Source organism: Paroedura picta, chromosome 14, assembly GCF_049243985.1.
Source record: "Paroedura picta isolate Pp20150507F chromosome 14, Ppicta_v3.0, whole genome shotgun sequence".
NCBI lineage: Eukaryota > Metazoa > Chordata > Lepidosauria > Squamata > Gekkonidae > Paroedura > Paroedura picta.
This window is the reverse complement of record NC_135382.1, coordinates 14,381,362-14,397,733: the sequence shown is the minus strand read 5'-3', so window position 1 is coordinate 14,397,733 and position 16,372 is coordinate 14,381,362. Positions and strand designations below refer to the sequence as shown.

The 16,372-nt window shown below is 45.2% G+C and overlaps 1 protein-coding gene across 5 annotated transcripts in view; it reads right to left on the bottom strand.

The window, feature by feature from the left end:
• Positions 1-922: 922 nt before the first annotated feature.
• Positions 923-16,372, bottom strand: part of DZANK1 (double zinc ribbon and ankyrin repeat domains 1) — a 28,431-nt gene continuing 12,981 nt past the window's right edge. For all 5 annotated transcript variants that reach the window (XM_077309915.1, XM_077309917.1, XM_077309916.1 and 2 more), the window contains 11 exons: positions 15,088-15,210; positions 12,536-12,697; positions 11,877-12,096; positions 9,474-9,577; positions 9,219-9,284; positions 7,909-8,005; positions 6,843-6,937; positions 5,223-5,303; positions 3,330-3,457; positions 1,370-1,444; positions 923-1,216 (listed from right to left, as the gene is read on the bottom strand). In XM_077309915.1, the coding sequence (XP_077166030.1) occupies positions 1,084-1,216; positions 1,370-1,444; positions 3,330-3,457; positions 5,223-5,303; positions 6,843-6,937; positions 7,909-8,005; positions 9,219-9,284; positions 9,474-9,577; positions 11,877-12,096; positions 12,536-12,697; positions 15,088-15,210 (1,284 nt within the window). In that variant the 3' untranslated portion in view covers positions 923-1,083. The remainder of the gene's footprint in view (positions 1,217-1,369; positions 1,445-3,329; positions 3,458-5,222; positions 5,304-6,842; positions 6,938-7,908; positions 8,006-9,218; positions 9,285-9,473; positions 9,578-11,876; positions 12,097-12,535; positions 12,698-15,087; positions 15,211-16,372) is intronic.

Sequence of the window (16,372 nt, the reverse complement as noted above, 5' to 3'; positions counted from 1 at the left end):
CCACCTGTTTCTGGCCTCAGTTCTGCCTCCCACTTCCTTGAGTTTATCGCAAAGGGAAAGAATGGTGAGATTTTATACCAGCAGCACATTTCAGCATACTTCCTCAGTTTGTACAGCTTCCTTAAATTACATTTTACACTTTTTACTAATGTGGAAATCTCCCTAAACTGCCTGATCAAGGAGACCTAGTTGGGCATTACCCTCCCGTTCTCCAGGATGTGGAAGGAAAAAGGCAGGCTGTGACCCCCCTCCCTCCCCCCACAGTGGCTGGTCCCTGATCTAAGGATGAGCTGAGATGACAAACTGAACCGAGGCAAGAACTGGTGTCAACAGAGGGAAAAACTACATCAGGATTCCTCAACAATGGTGCCCATGGAACCTACTGACGCTTTTTCTGGCACCTGCCAAGTGTTTTTAGGAAATGAATGGGGGGCAGGTAGGGCCTTTGCAAAGCTTCTGATTGGCTGTGCAGATTTTTTCTTTAAATATTGCTTGGTAGCAGTTTGAACCCACCACTGCACAAGGATCGTCACCCCATGACTGAAGTTTAGCTGCGACAGTTGTTTTTAAGGGCTGGCTCTGCCTCCTGCAGCAGTGATTTTTGTGGATGTCTCCACCCTGCCATGTCAGGATCCCAAAGGTGCTTGTGGGCTAAAAGAGGTTGGGAACCTTGAAGTCAAACCATGAGAACAAGCGTTTCTATCTGCATTACTGGAAACATGTGGGGGGGGGGCTCATGTGAGCTCACCCCCACCCCACCCCGGGGGAGCTAGGCAGGACTGTTGTTTCAGGCAGCAGGTTTGGGCACTATTAAAGGGTGGCTGAAAGTTACTAGGGTGTATTTCTGATCTCGGAGACATCAAAAATATGGTGCCAGAAGCCAACCCCCCCCCCCAATAATGCATCCATTCCATTTTCTCTTTAATTACATCTCTTTAATTTCTCTTTAATTACATCAAGGCAATGATAAACTGTCAGAGTTCACTAAAATCAAAAGGCACATGATTTCACAAAGTTTTCTTCCAAATCAATCAGTTCCAGGGATTTCATAATCAGACGTTAGTTGGAGTCTCCTTGGCTACGTCACACATTGTCCAGTATTCCCTGCCCTAGCTTACTAGCAAACAGGGAGACCATTTTGTCATTCTTGCTCTTCAGGGCTAAATCATAGGCGGACAGCCCCTTGGCATTCTTCATTCTAATATTTGCGTTACATCTGTGAAAACAGCAAGGGTAGTGGCAGCTGTGTGAAAATCAGCCAGGCTCCCATGCCCTAATAATGCTGAATATGAAAATCATTCCATGAAAAAAAAACAGAATTGGAAAAATTCAGCAGCGCTTGCAAAATGAGGCTTTCCTTCCAGCTTACCCCAGCAAGGCTTCAGTGCAGTTCAGTCCCTCCGGGCCCAGCAGGACGGCTTCATGGAGAGCTGTGTTGTTTAACCTGCGGGAAGTATGGGCAGGCAATTGGACAAAGTATAATACATCCTGTCAGTTGCATTTGAAGAGACATGCCACCCGCTATGTACTATTTATTTCTTTACATTATTTTTAGTCCCCCTGTCTCGCTGTGACTAGGTGGATTACCCAGAGTGAGTCAACCCAGTCAGCAAGATGGAACATTCAGTAAATAACAAAAGTCCCACAAAAAAACCTCAACTGAAACAAAATGTAAGTGTTAACATGACACATTCACTGATGCAAAATTACACAACAGGATCAAACCCACAGCAGATTATACACAGCAGTATACTGCACAATCCCCAGTAATTTATCCAAGTAACTATGAAGCTTTTGTACAGAGTTACCCTAATGCTTGCATTGAAAAATCCTTTTGAATACTTGAGTCTGGCATCATTTGTGGAAAGCCAGGAGAGTGGGCACCTTCATGACCTCCTCAGGCAGGCTATGCCACAAGGTGGGGGCTGCCACTGAGAAGGCACCTGCACAGGCAACTGTTGATATTTCCCATTTGCAGGCTAGCCCTGCAGAAGGCCTTGCTTGGAGGAGCAAAGCTGTCATGGCAGAGAGAGGCAGTCTTGCAGATATTTGGGTCCAAGGCCATGAAGAGCTTTGTATTTGAAAGCCAATAGTTGAAACCATGTTACATAACACTAAAACCACCCAAAGAAAAGCTTCTTAAAGAGCTGGAAACTGGGCAGCTGTTTCTACCCCTCCCCCTCACCCATTCCTCTCTATTCCTCTTAAAATACATAATGAAGAAAAAAGTGGTGGATCCACTGATGCTATCCACCTAAGATTAGGCAGCAACGTTCTCACTTGGAGAATCACGTTTTTAAGGGACACAAAAGGCATGGAAAGGCTGACTCGTCGGCATTCACTGTTCAGGTGTGTGTCCTTGGGAGATGCTCTTGCTCTTGGATCCAGGTGAATTGTCATTGGAGTACAAAGACCGTGACGGAGAGAATGGCAGCAGGGCTGAAGGCAGAACTGGAGGCATGCTGTGGCTGTCAAGGCCACAGGATGCTTCAGAAGCACACAGGTCACCAAATAAAATGAAAGCAGCCTGTGCATGGAAATGGATTTTCACATTTTTGGTTGCAAAATACTCTCATGTACTTTAAGTGGCTAGTTGTGATGTTTTCCTAGAGAAGCTTACTGTGTGTTGGGGGGGGGGGCAATGCTGGGCTGAAGCAGCAGTGGACTCCTGGGGGAAGCTAGAGAGCCAGTTTGACATTGGGCTTGCTACGGTGCTGATAAAACTGTTCTGACCAAGCAGGAATATCGGGGCTCTCTCAGCCTCACCCACCCCACAGGGAGAGGGGAGAGGAAAGGGAAGGAGATTGTAAGCCGCTCTGAGGCTCCTTCAGGTAGAGAAAAGCGGCATATAAGAACCAACTCTTCGTCGTCTTCTTCTAGAAGCCAGCCCTTTTGTCAATCACAAAGGTGCCACCCTCCCATCCTTTGCGGCAGGGTGCTGGGAAGCCTCCACCCAAATGGTATGATGTAGCAGTGCTAAGGGGTGTGTGGGTGTGTGCCTGGCATCTGTGCGGTGGCAACCCAAGCACAACGGGCATGGCCTCACTGAAGGGCTGCTAATTAGCAGGGTTGCCATGTACTAGGGGTGCAGCCGAAATGAAAAAGGAACCCTCATGAAATGCTGGAACCAAGCTAACTGAAGGGGGGCTCTGCAAACGTTTTCTGTATCTCAGCCACTGAAGATTTTTATTTTGCATGTAGCTTCTGAGCTTACTGAGGCCCAGTGGCATTCCCCTCCATTGCGAAGGCAGGAAGGAAAGCTGCCCACTACGTCACCCTGGCTGGAAAGAAACATCAAGAAACGGAAAGAATCCGGCTGGATGACTTACGGTCCTGACTGATGATCAATATCTGCGCCTTTCTGTGCAAGAACAGGGATGGCCTCGTGGTGCTGGTTCAGGACAGCCAACATCAAAACAGCCAGGTCATGCTCATTGGTGCAGTTGGGATCTGCTCCCTGAAAGTATAAAGACGTAAGAGACTCAAGCTTCCTCCTGCCTTATTTTAGTGCATTGCATGGAATTTATTTAAAGATGGGACTCTGGGTCTCCCCACTTTGCATCTACATATTACCCAGCACACACCATGCTGACTTTGAAGGAGGTTACCCTCCGCCAAGGGGGCAGGTTCATGTCTCCAAGGAGAGGCCTGCATCCCTCCCCTTCTTATTTAGCATTAGCTGGTAGCACCAGCAGCAGCCTTTCCTCTGCAGGGCAGGACTGGGTCACAGTTAAAATTGAGGGAATGCTAGGTGTGTCAGGGGAGACAGAGACAGGCAAGGGTCAGTGTTGGGTGTGTGAGGTATATGTGCTTTAAGCAAGAAGGGCCTGAGAAGGTCTCATGCACAACACCACACCCTGAACAGTAGCCTATGCAGCCCAGAAAGGCAACCCTGTGAGTTGAGTAACCAACTTAGTACAAGGCAAGAGTCTTGTGGAGAGAGGGAGTTGAAAGGGAGCTAACTGAATAAGGCTGACCATCAGAAGGTACATATTTGGCACAATCAAAAATAGCAGGCAGAAGAACTTCAAAACACCAACTCAAACCATTAAAATAAATGAGCTTTTTTTTGTTTGCTGTCAAATCACAGCCGACTTGTGACCTGTGGGTTTTTCCAGGCAAGAAATGTTCAGAGGTCATGGCCTGCTTCTGTGTAGTGTCCCTGCTATTCCTTGGTAGCTGCCCATTCAAATACTCACTTCTGCGCTCTGACAAGATTGGGCTAGCCAGATCAGAAGCAACTTATGTTAATACTGAGTAACTACAATATGCTGGGAGAGGTGGTGGTAGTAAGAAGGAGAAGGTACAGTTTTTGACAAGAGCCCATGGTTTCTATATTGTCTTCCAATTAAGTAAAGGTAAAGGTATCCCCTGTGCAAGCACCAGGTCATGCTTGACCCTCTAGCATTTTCATGGCAGACTCAATACGGGGGGGGGGGGGGGGTTGCCAGTGCCTTCCCCAGTCATTACTTACCCCCCAGCAAGCTGGGTACTCATTTTACCGACCTTGGAAGGATGGAAGGCTGAGTCAACCTTGAGCCGGCTGGGATCGAACTCCCAGCCTCATGGGCAGAGCTTTCAGACTGCATGCCTTTCCACTCTGCCCCACAAGAGGCTCTTCCAATTAAGTCCAATTAAGTATAACAAATATTGAGTTCTTAAGATTAATTAGAGTTTGTTTAAAGAATCCTCACCAACCAACACTGGCTTTTGTCACTAAACTACATTATGGCTTACTAGAGGCAGACTCCAGGCAGAACCATGGCTGCATTCTGGTTAATATGTGAAACCAAGTTTGCCATCATTTTTTGAGGGTCTCTGGATTTTCAGGAAGCTACCAAGTGTTGGGATGGGGGCTCCTGATGGAGAGTGAAGTCTGATGACCAAAAGTCAATGTGAAAAAGTTATCTCAAATTAGTTCCGAAAGTTGTCCTCGTTGTGCGATGTCACCCAGAGCAGCCCTTGGACCTTCACTGAAAATACTTGATACTTTACCTGGAAAACCATTCAGATGAAGGGCTCACTTTAGGAAGAGCAGCTTGTGACTTTCAGTGAGACAATCAATTTCCTTTGACATGAGTGGAGTCAACTAATGTAGGCATCTTTGCGGCATATGCCAGTACGCTAAGGTCTTTCCCCCTTGGACAATTATTAAGTGTAGGATTCAGAATAATTCATAATGATGGCACAGACACATTTTTGGAACACCACTTAACTCTGACCTCATCAATCAGTTGCTCCACCAGAAAAGGTTGGCCCTCGCCTTCTGGACCTACTTCTTTCAGCAGCTGCTTGGATTCACTCTGTCAATGGAACAATAACCAATTATATATCATATGGTCAACCAAGACAAACTTCCCTTTCATCAGGGATCTGTGCCTGGACTACTGCCCCCTTACGATGTGTCTCTGGGTGTAACTTCAGTGGTGGCGTGGCATGCTTCAATATGGGCTTTGTGCTCAAAACTAAAAATCATGTAATACCTTTTATGAGGACCAATCAAACTGGCCCAAAACAAAACTATGTTCAAGCTGGGTAAGAAGGTTACCATTCACTTTGATTGCCTCCTCAAGCTGACGATCCAGAAATGTCTACAGTTTCTAAATGACTTCTTGCTTTTTGTGAGAAATTCAATGTATATTTAGTGCATTTATTTGTAAATTGCCAATAGTTTTGGTGAATTTAATTTCATTCCAAATCCTCCAATTCAGGAAAGGTTAAACTCAGTCTGATCTGCAATTAATCCAAGAAAACAGGATTCAGTTCTCCTAAACTGGATAGCTCTGGGCCCCATTGTTGTGGTGACCTGGAGGGGTTTAACCACAGGGTTTACCTGATGATGTCATTAGACAGGGACTGTGTCCCAGATACTTCTGGCCTGATTATACTCCCAATGGTGTATGAACCCTGCCTTCTGCTCCTTCTAAGGCAGGGGTAGTCAAACTGCGGCCCTCCAGATGTCCATGGACTACAATTCCCAGAAGCTCCTGCCAGCATTCGCGAATGCTGGCAGGGGCTTCTGGGAATTGTAGTCCATGGACATCTGGAGGGCCGCAGTTTGACTACCCCTGCTCTAAGGCATGTGTATGATTTATGACGGTGGTCATGAAGGGGTGGGGGAACAGAATAGCAATCTCAGAGGCCTCCAAGATACTCCAAGAATTTGTGCATGTACAGCAAAGAAACAGAAGGGCCTTGAATTAGTGAAGAAGGCTTGAATGAAGGCTCTCTGTACAACAGTCAAATAACCAACAGTGGATTAACAAAAGCTAACTAGTTAAATAATTAAAGGCAGTGCAGAGGACTCCATTTCTAAGGACAAGAAATAACAACTGAACAAGGTTTGAGTCCGGGGGCACCTTTAAGATCTACTAAGTTTTATTCAAGGTATAAGCTTTCGTGTGCATGGTATCTGGCAGTGCATGCCCATGAAAGCTTATACCTTAAATAAAATTTTGTTGGTCATAAATGAGTCACTGGACTCAAACTTTGTTGAACAAGGCCAATAATCAGATAAGGTTAGTAATCTGTTCAACTTACTCAGTTAGTCCCACTGTCTTCAGTAAAGCTTTTTAATATACAAATAGAGAACTCACAAGTGACCATAAAGAACAGCACCAAACTATGAACTCATGAAGGAGAAAAAGAAATGGAGCAATGGAGAACTAAGAGGCCAAATTGTATACTCAGTTTTAGAAAAGCATGAACAGAAACAGTATTACTTTCTATATATTTTCCTTTCTCAAAATAGTACTAATGCTCTAATATCCTTCCCACATAGATGCCTTTGAACTAAAACAAATCAAAAAATAAATAAAAGAAAAAGAAAAACAAGTACATACAGAAAGTCTGTGTTCCTTTTCTAAGAATTTCCATGTTCTGGCCACTCTTTGGATTTTCTCTCTGGGACTCACGATCCTCTGACTCTCTTCACTTGCTAAAACAGAAAACACAACATTAAAAGGCAAGTGATATTACACACATTATGGTGAAAGAACCTGGGATTTAAATGCTTTCAGTTGCCACTTAATGTTTTGAGGTTAGTCTGTGTTCTGGAATCTTCCATGAGTGAACACATGAGATTACCTTACACTGAATTACGCCTTTGGTGGTTCTTCAGCATTTCAGACAGAGGACTTTCACATCACCTGTGAGCTGGTTCTTTTTAACTGGAGATAATGGGGGGGGAACTGAACTAGGGAGGAACAAAAAGCTCTGTCACTGAGCCAATGCCCCCATCTCCAACAGATTGTTTTAACAATGTTTATTGTACACATGAAGCTGCCTTATACCGAATCAGACCATGGGTCCACCAAGGACAGTTTCATCTACTCAGACTGGCAGCAGCTCCCCAGTGTGTCAGGCAGAGATCTTTGCATCACCTCCTTTTTTAACTGGAGATTCCAGGGACTGAATCTGAGACCTTCTGCAGGTGCCAAGTACGTGCTCTCCCACTGAGACACCAGCTGTCTCTCCATACTGTATCTTTCATCTTTGACTTTCTAATGATACATGGATCTTTCTTTCTTATTAAGGAATGAGCTAGTTTTGGAAAATGATTACTTTTAAAAAATGGTAACGCACACTTCCCCCAAACCAAGCGCTCTTTCTCCCTCTTGTCATAATGCCCCATCATCTGGCTTCAGGGTTCCTGTGACCACAGGCAGCCTTTGATTTGTGAGTTCTTGGACTGCTTCACATCTCATCTAGCCTCTACTTTAAGACATAACTGTCAAGTGTTTTTAGCGAATCAGCCAGCTTTGAGTCCAGGAACACCTAAGAAGCCAACAAGACTTGGGGGGGGGGGGGGATGTGCTTTTGAGAGTCAAAGCTCACTTCTGAACATCCACTTGTGATTCTGAAAGTTGCGCTTCCTGGCAATGAATCACCCAGAATACAGATACTCACCCAATGTAGCTTTCCTTCCGTCTAATCCATTTGTACCTCCTGTTTGGGAACTCGGACCACGATAATCAAATGCTGCTGGTTTACGGGTCAGACTATCCTGAAGAACCACAAACGGCAGACACTGAGTTATAGAAAGCAATACCTTTTGCAGTGCAGACATGATGGAGATGATCACCCCTAATCATGCTGCTTTTCAGTTTATGTTTCAGGAAACCTTGGCGGGATCAGGAGATCCTCAATGGGAAAATCAGTAATGGCAGACAGGTTTCAATGACAAGAGAGTGAGCTCACCACTACTGATCTTCTCCTGTAACACAGGTGAGCACTGGATTGATAAGTTCAAGTGCAGCAATGCGGAGGCCTAATTCAGCCTGGTAAGGGCCCTGCAAGTACTACATGCTCTAGTCTAGAACGTAGCCCCTAATGTGATTCTCCCACTACAATGGTACTCTGCTAGGGCCCCCAAAATTCTTAGGCTCTGATGTTATGGGCTCTGCAAAACCTTAAACCTGACTGTTCACCTGGTTGCAATTACCTAACTACTGTCATAATACTGTTGCATTTCCTCAATGTGAGTAAACATAGTACTGTAATGAGTTTTCAGGTCTTTTAGCTTGGTACAGTGGTTAAGAGTGGTTTTCTAATCTGAAAAACTGGCTTTCATTCCCCTCTCTTGTTGGATGACCTTGCATCAGTCACAGTCCTCTCAGAGCCTCTCAGTCTCACAGGATGTCCATTGTGGGGAAAGGAAGGGTAGGCAATTGTAAGCTGCTTTGAGACCCCTCTGGGTAGTAAAAAGTGGGAATCAAAACACGTTTGAATGCTAATATTCACACTGTTCTGTAATTATTTTTATTATGCAAATTTGTGCTGCTTATTCAGGATCTTGATTTTACTAACCATAAGAAATGACACGATGGAACCCTTGTGTGGAAACAGCATGACACTCAACTGGCTTCCCAACTCAAGTTTCTTGATTTTAAGCTATACAACTGTTTCACCCCAATTCACTCCCTCCTTGTCTACCAGCTTATCAAGTAACTCTGCAATAGGATTGCACTGCTTGTTTATTATATATCATACGGCATGAGGGTAATATAGCCAGGAGATCCTAAGATTGTCTGGCTGCCAGGTGAGAGACATTTGGAGGTGGTTTGCCTGCCCTCGAGTCTTTGGAGGTTGCCCTTCCAAGTAGTAGCCAGGGCCAACCCTGCTTAGCTTCCAAAATCTGATGGGATTGGGCCTGCCTGGGCTATCCAGGTCAGGTCAATAAGATTGTACTGTCAGATTTCCACACCAGGCTTACTTACAGCAAGTGCATAATTTAGTCGGAGACTGACTTGATGTTCATCCTCATGGACAGTTGCAGATATAAGCTGTAGGAGAAAAAGCAGTGGTTACCATTTCTTCATGGAAGAAGAAACGATGGCTGTTAACTTGCTGCCATTCTCTGTTATTAGGCCTTGCTTCCTCTGGCTTTTCTGCACCAATTTCAGAATTAACAATACATTTCACAGAAACAAGATTAGAGCCAGGAAAGCTCCCTGCTCCAGTCATCTTCCTACCTTTCCCATCGGAGGCTCTCCAATTAAAGCCCTGAACTCCACGTTGTTTTGGGCATAGCTTCTGAGGTGTTCACACACATGATCTAGTTGCTTCCTCCAGTAACCTGAGTAGATTATACCAAGAGAGCAGATTACCTCAGGAATAGCTATCCTATGGTCCTGTTGCCCTAACAGCTTGCTAACACTGGGGTGATGTCTACATAGCTTTGGTAGTATTCTAAGCACTTCCTAAAGTAAGAGGAGAGGCAAAACACTACTATTTTAAGTCAAATAAGTGTAGCAACACTTTCAGACCCCATGGCAACTGCCAGCACCCACCAACCATGGTGCAGTAAGCTCCCCTTCCCTCAGCCATAAATGGAAATAAATGTATGTATTTATTTGTATAATTTATATCTTCCCCTCCCTAAGGGCTCAGGGTGGATTACAACAATTCATAAAACAGAATTAAAACATTTTAACATTAAAACATTTAAACAATACATTTTCCTTCCTTGTGTGATGCTAGAAAGTCTAATGTCACCCACCACGCAGACAAGACAAAATCCAGAGGTCACAAACACAGCACAACACCTACAATAGCACTGGACTACTGTGATACACCCCAGAGATTCCTGCAGATGGAGGCATGAATCCCAACTAGCCCCACATAATCGGTTTATAAATTCTACCTTGCTTTTTTGAAAAGGAAAAACAGTAGGAAGCAAGGACAGGGGTACTCAGTGAAACACCCAGCAGCCCCTATGGAGGTTAATATGCCAGAGAATATGTTTGGCTTGAGTCCTGCTAAAGGAACAATGCAAGAGACAGAGCAGAGAGACTGGCAAGCAACAAGGAAAGCCACAACTGCACCCTTACAGGCAGTGTCTTTGATTTCCCCATAGCAGTGGTAGTCAACCTGTGGTCCTCCAGATGTCAATGGACTACAATTCCCATGAGCCCCTGCCAGCATTTGCTGTCAGGGTCTCATGGGAATTGTAGTCCATGAACATCTGGAGGACCACAGGTTGACTACCCCTGCCCTATAGGATGCAGCAGATGAGGCCTAGCCTGGCAGATTGTGAAATTAAAACAAAACTCACTTTCTGGAAGTCTGTGACGGAACGACTATGTGCACATTAACAGCAGAAAACAGATATGAGGCAGGGTCATATGACACAGAGCAACTTTCCAGTCCTGTAACCACATGAGTGATAGGGATGTGAGTGTCCTGCATAATGCAGGGGGTTGGACTAGATGACCCTTCCAACTCTATTATTCTATGATTCTATGTTCATAGGAGGAAGGAGAACGACAAGTCATTGATCCTGGCCACAGAACTAGCCATGTACAGCAGGACCTCAGCGGCTGTAGATGAAGCTGTAGCCCCATGCATTAGCAAGAACAATTGGGTATTATATCCCGCTGTTTCACTACCAAAAGGAATCTCAAAGGGGCTTACAATCACATCCCGTTGTCACAACCCCGTGAGGAAGGTGAGCGGGTTCTGAGAGAACTGAAACTGACCCAAGGTCACCTAGCTGGCAGCATGTGGAGGAGTGGGGAATCAAACCTGAATCTCCAGATTAGAGTCCACTGTTCTTAACCACTGCAGCAGACTGGCTCTCACTACACCGAACTGCACTGCACTACACTACAGGAAAGACCAGACCTAAACTGAAAAGACATTTCAGTGGCATCCCCCCAACATACACACATACTTAAGACAACACAGTGCCAGAATCAGTTGAGAGGAAATGGTCCAATTGCATCACAGTAACTCAATATCCAAATGGGCTGTGAGTTCCATTGGGACTCAATGAGACGGATGCTGTCTGAATGATAACTTTCCTTTGTTTACTAAAAATCCCACTATTGGTTTGGTTGTTTTTTTCACTGCCTCTCCAATGGCAAAATTATGTGCTATGGTAGCATAGGATGCAGCAGCCTGTAACAGGGATAAGCTTTCTCTTTCTGGTATGGAGCATATGGGTAAGTTTGCTTGTCTCATTTTATGTTTTCAAGTGGCATAAATATGCCAAGAAATACAATTTTGTATGCCAAGTTATAAATGATGCATTTTATGTTTGTTAAAGCATTCAAGTAAGTTTAGGTTTGACAAGGAAGTAAGTACTCTAGAGGAGAAAAACAGACAGAAACACATTCCCCCCCCCCTTTCCCCATGGCTTCAACCTTTCTGGAAATTTTACATCTCGGTTCTACAGCAAGCAGGCCTGGAACTGGAAGGGGACCCAGGAAGGAAACAAGCCAAATCTTATTCATTCTGCCTCCTGGAAGAAGTGGTGTAAGCCACAAACACAAGGATTCCTTCCTCCCATTGCAGGAAACAGATAAAGAGAAGTTCCAGTTCAGTTTTAAGAAGGCTTTGTTTTCAGATAAAGAAATCATCGGTTTTTTTGCTACCTCTTCCAGGGCTGATGGCTGTGAGCAGAGGCCTGCGATCACTCATCTTCTGCTGTTTTTCCTTTTGAGAGACCAGCTCGCATTCTCTCTTCTCCAAGAATTTCCCGGATGGGTAGAACAAGCCAACTGTTTGAGTTCCTTGGTCTTTTCTCCTGAATGGGTCTGGTTTTGAGGTTGGCCAGGGAACACTGGGCTGCTGCCAATTCTGCCAGTTATTCCTCTGTTAAAACAGTACAAATTAGAGTTAATTCCACTTTTCAGTAAAAAAAAAACAAAACCCTCTGGCTTATTTCTTTCTAAATAAAAATATTTTCCATGCACATTCAGGTGGCTGGTACAAAAACTCTGTACTACTTTTGGATCAACACTTGTCATATACAACAGGGGTAGTCAACCTGTGGTCCTCCGGATGTCCATGGACTACAATTCCCATGAGCCCCTGCCAGCGTTTGCTGGCAGGGGCTCATGGTAATTGTAGTCCATGAACATCCGGAGAACCACAGGTTGACTACCCCTGATACACAATATTTTAGTAACCATTTCATGCAGCGATGCTGTTTCAAGCACTGAAATGCTCCCGAAGATGAGTCAGCTTAGGCCATCTGAAGATATGGACCCCTGTCCCAAATGGGTCCAGCTTTTTCCTTGTGCAAACTTACCTCGGAAATGCCAAAGCCATCTCCTGCACTCAATAAAATGTCCTCCCAGCACTGCCTGCGTAGAGGTTCAAGGTGAGCACCACAAGTGCCGCAGAATCGTGCCCATGGATGGTTGCTTGCACCACACTTGAAGCAAGTAAGATAAAGTGGAGGAGGGCTCACCTGGAAGGGAGAGACAATCAGACAGAAACAAGGAAATGTAGAAAACAGTGACAGGGGTAGTGTTTTTTTGCCGTCAGGTCACAACGGTTTTATGGCCACCCCATAAGGATTTCAAGGCAAAAGACGCTTTGCCATTGCTGACCTCTGTGTTGTGACCTTAGTCATTCCTTAGAGGTCTCCCATCCAAAGATTAACAGTCGTGATTAGCTTCCAAGATCTGATGAGATCAGGCTAGCCTGGGCTATTCAGAGACAAGATCAGTGACATATATGCCACTTTAAAAATATGCTACTTTGAAATCATAACACTACTCAAGTCAGATGTGACAGCACAGAAAAGTAAAATGCCTAAAGTTGTCTAATACTGTCAGGCTTGACTAACGCTACAGCTGACTGACGACAGTACTGCCTGGCTCAGCGGGCAGCAGCTACCCAAAGCCTGCCAGGCAAGGATGTTTCCTTTTCCACACTTCAACCCATGGCTCTTTTAAATGTGGATGCCAAGAGGTGGTTTAGGATTATGCCAACTATGCAGTCCACTTCTGTTTGTGCAGGCCCTCCCTTTCCCCAGGAAAAAAACTGTGTATGTTTCCAGGGGCCCGTTCTGCACATGTAAGATAACCTCACAACTACCACTGCAGAACGGGAGGGTTTTTCTCTCCATCTTGTCGAGATGGTTCATGAGTGGATAGGCTGCCAGGGAGAGGGATGGAAGGAAAGCTGAAGATTTGGGGCACGTAAAGGTAGATTGGCTGGTGGGTGGGAAGGCGAGAATGAAGTAGGGGGAAGAGGGGGGGGGCTGTGGGGACTTTTAGGGAAAGGAAAGAAGAAACAGAGGGGAGGGAAAATTAGATGACGCCTGAAAATTCTCATATATACTTTTCTTGGTGTAATTTGAGCCCTCAAGATTTTTTTTACAAGGTTGGAGATGCATAATTTGGAATTATAAAATTCTGGGACAGTTGCCGCCCCCCCCCCCCCCCCAACAGATACTTGGCAAACACACTATTGAGAAATATAGTGCTTTAAATGCAAAAACAGCCTTTGAGTATATAATGAACACTTAACAGCTGCTTGGTGGTTTAATCGATAAAATGTATTCCTCATTAGTAAATCTAGAAATTGATTCTTCAAATTTCATTAGAAAATGGAATAGGGACTTACTGATCAATATTGATTTGGAGGTGGATTTGGAATTGTGCTGTTACCTAAACATCCCTATGAGTTTAAAAGAACATTTCTTTATCAGTTTTTAAATGGTATTTCTCTCAAGATAGGTTAGCTACTATAAATAGATAGAAATACAAGGGAACCAGTGTTGGCTGCTGGGCAGAGGAGCTCACAATGGCATATTTCCCGCACATTTTTGGTCATATTCGACATTCATTCTTTTTGGAAAATTGTAATTCAGTTTGTTCATGAAATGCTGAGTTGGAACATGCCCAACATTTGATCAAAAAGTTACTCTACTGGGTATTTCAAAGATCACGTTGCTTTTTTCACAGAGCTTATGTATCACTCTGAAAAAGTTTTGAAGATTTCTTGCTGCTAAACTGGCTATAGCAGCAAAATGGGGGAAAGCTGGTGAATGGTTCCAGCATGTGTTTAATATTGAAATATTAACTTTAATTAATTAACATTATAGAAGGCCTCAGAGAAATAATGTTCTGTATTCTGATAAGTTTGAATGTTTTGGAGTAGCAAGGTAAGAGAGAAAGTATTTCCTTATACATTTTATGAGGAATTAGCCAACTCTTGTGCTGCCCCCTCAACCTGCCCGGCTCATGGGACTGCTGTTGTGGCCTGGAAGAGAGTGACAGCCGCTGTCATTTCTCCTTTCCTTCCAGCAGAGGCAGCTTCCACCTGTCTTGTCTGCAGCATGGGCAGGGGTAGGGGTAGGGCTGTGGCTCCTGCTCCTTCTCCCCTGCCCATCTCATGGGCAGTGGGGTGGCTCCCACTATTCCGCCCTCACCTGTTTCCTCCCCTTCCCCTCCTGTCTAGCTCATGCAGGGATCAGTGGCTGCTCCTTCTTCTTCCAAAATGGTGACCAAGACCTTGCAGGCCCTCCACACAGCATCATGTAATCTCAGTCATTACTTTTTTTTTCTGGATGTTTTTTGTAAAACTAAAGATTTCCCTGGGGTTGTAGAAAAATATCTCCTCTGTCTTCCTGGCACAATTCTTTGGGTTCTTCTATTCACACAGGGGCCAAGTTCAGAATTAGATATGCAATAGGATTATTCTGGTCTATTACATTGTTATTGTTTGGACCAAGCTTTCTCAACCAAGGTTACGCTAGGCTGTGCCTTGAGCATTCCTGACCCCGAAGGAAATTTAGCCACCCCAGCTCAATTGACAATCATGTATAGCTCCATGGAAGACTCAGGATACCTTTGTTCCACACCAGCCACAGAAGTGAGCATCCTCGTTAGTAACCTGGCCACATTTGGAACAGGACGTCATTTTCCTCTGAGGACTGGACAGCAGTGGGGGCACTTCTTTACTAAATGCAAGCTAAAAACAAACAATACGTACAATAAGAAAAAAAAGAGAATACATATATCTTATCAAGAAAACCCCTGATAAAAATCACATCAGTCTCTCCCCAGGACTGATGGCCTAGGCTAGTCTGATCTGGTCAGGTCTTGAGAAATAAGCAGGGCCAACCCTGGTTAGTATTTGGATGGGAGACCATCAAAGAACTCCAAGACGACAAAGGCAACCTGCCTCTGTGAGTCTCTTGCTTTGAAAACCTCATAGGGTCACCATAAGTTGACTGACTTGACGGCACTTTACACACACACACACACACACTTTGAAAATCCCAGAAGGCAATCTTGAATCTGAGCCTCTGATCAAAACTATAAGAACTGTACCATGCTTGCTATAGTTTAGGGAACTGGCCTTTGGTCAAGTCGAGCAGGAGGGTTATAGCTTGTTTTGTCATTAAGTCGTAGCTGACTTGTGGTTACCCTCTAGGGTGGGGGTCATCAACCCCTGGTCCGCGGTTCGGAAGGCCTCGGTAGTGGGCCACCAGTGGCCATGCCTGCTTCTTCCCCCCCCCCAGCGAGAAGCTCACCAGGCTGCGAGAGAAGCGGCCGCTTTGCTCACGGCCCAGCTAGCTTCGTGCTGCTAGAGAGGGGCGGGGGGGAGGCAGGCGCAGCCGCCGGCATGCTGGCGGACACAAATGTGCATGCATGGAGCTGCCGCGCATGCGTTTTAGTGCCCCCTGGTGGTGAAAATGTGCATGCGCAGCAGCTCTGCGCATGCGCATTTTCACCACCAGGGGCCGCTAACGCACATGCGCAGTGCCCGGGCCGCCAGCTCTTCCTCACTCCCGGAGGCGGTCCTCAACCTTCAAAAGGTTGGGGACCGCTGTTCTAGGGTTTTCAAGGCAAGAGACTAAAAGAGGTGGCTTGTCACTGCCTGTCTCTATTGCCTGGCATTTCTAGGAGGCAGGCTTTCTCAACCAGGGTTTTGTGAAAAACCTGGGGTTTTTGGACCGCCCTGGATGGGTTTCATAAGTGGGTGGGAGTTAATTTTTAAAATATATGTATATAAATTTAAGTTGTTAAACATTTATCGGGTGATATGACCATGTATGTTCATGTTGACCTCCCCCCCCCTTGGCCAATGATGGACTTGGAGGGGTGGGAATGGCCCCAGGTGGGTGTAT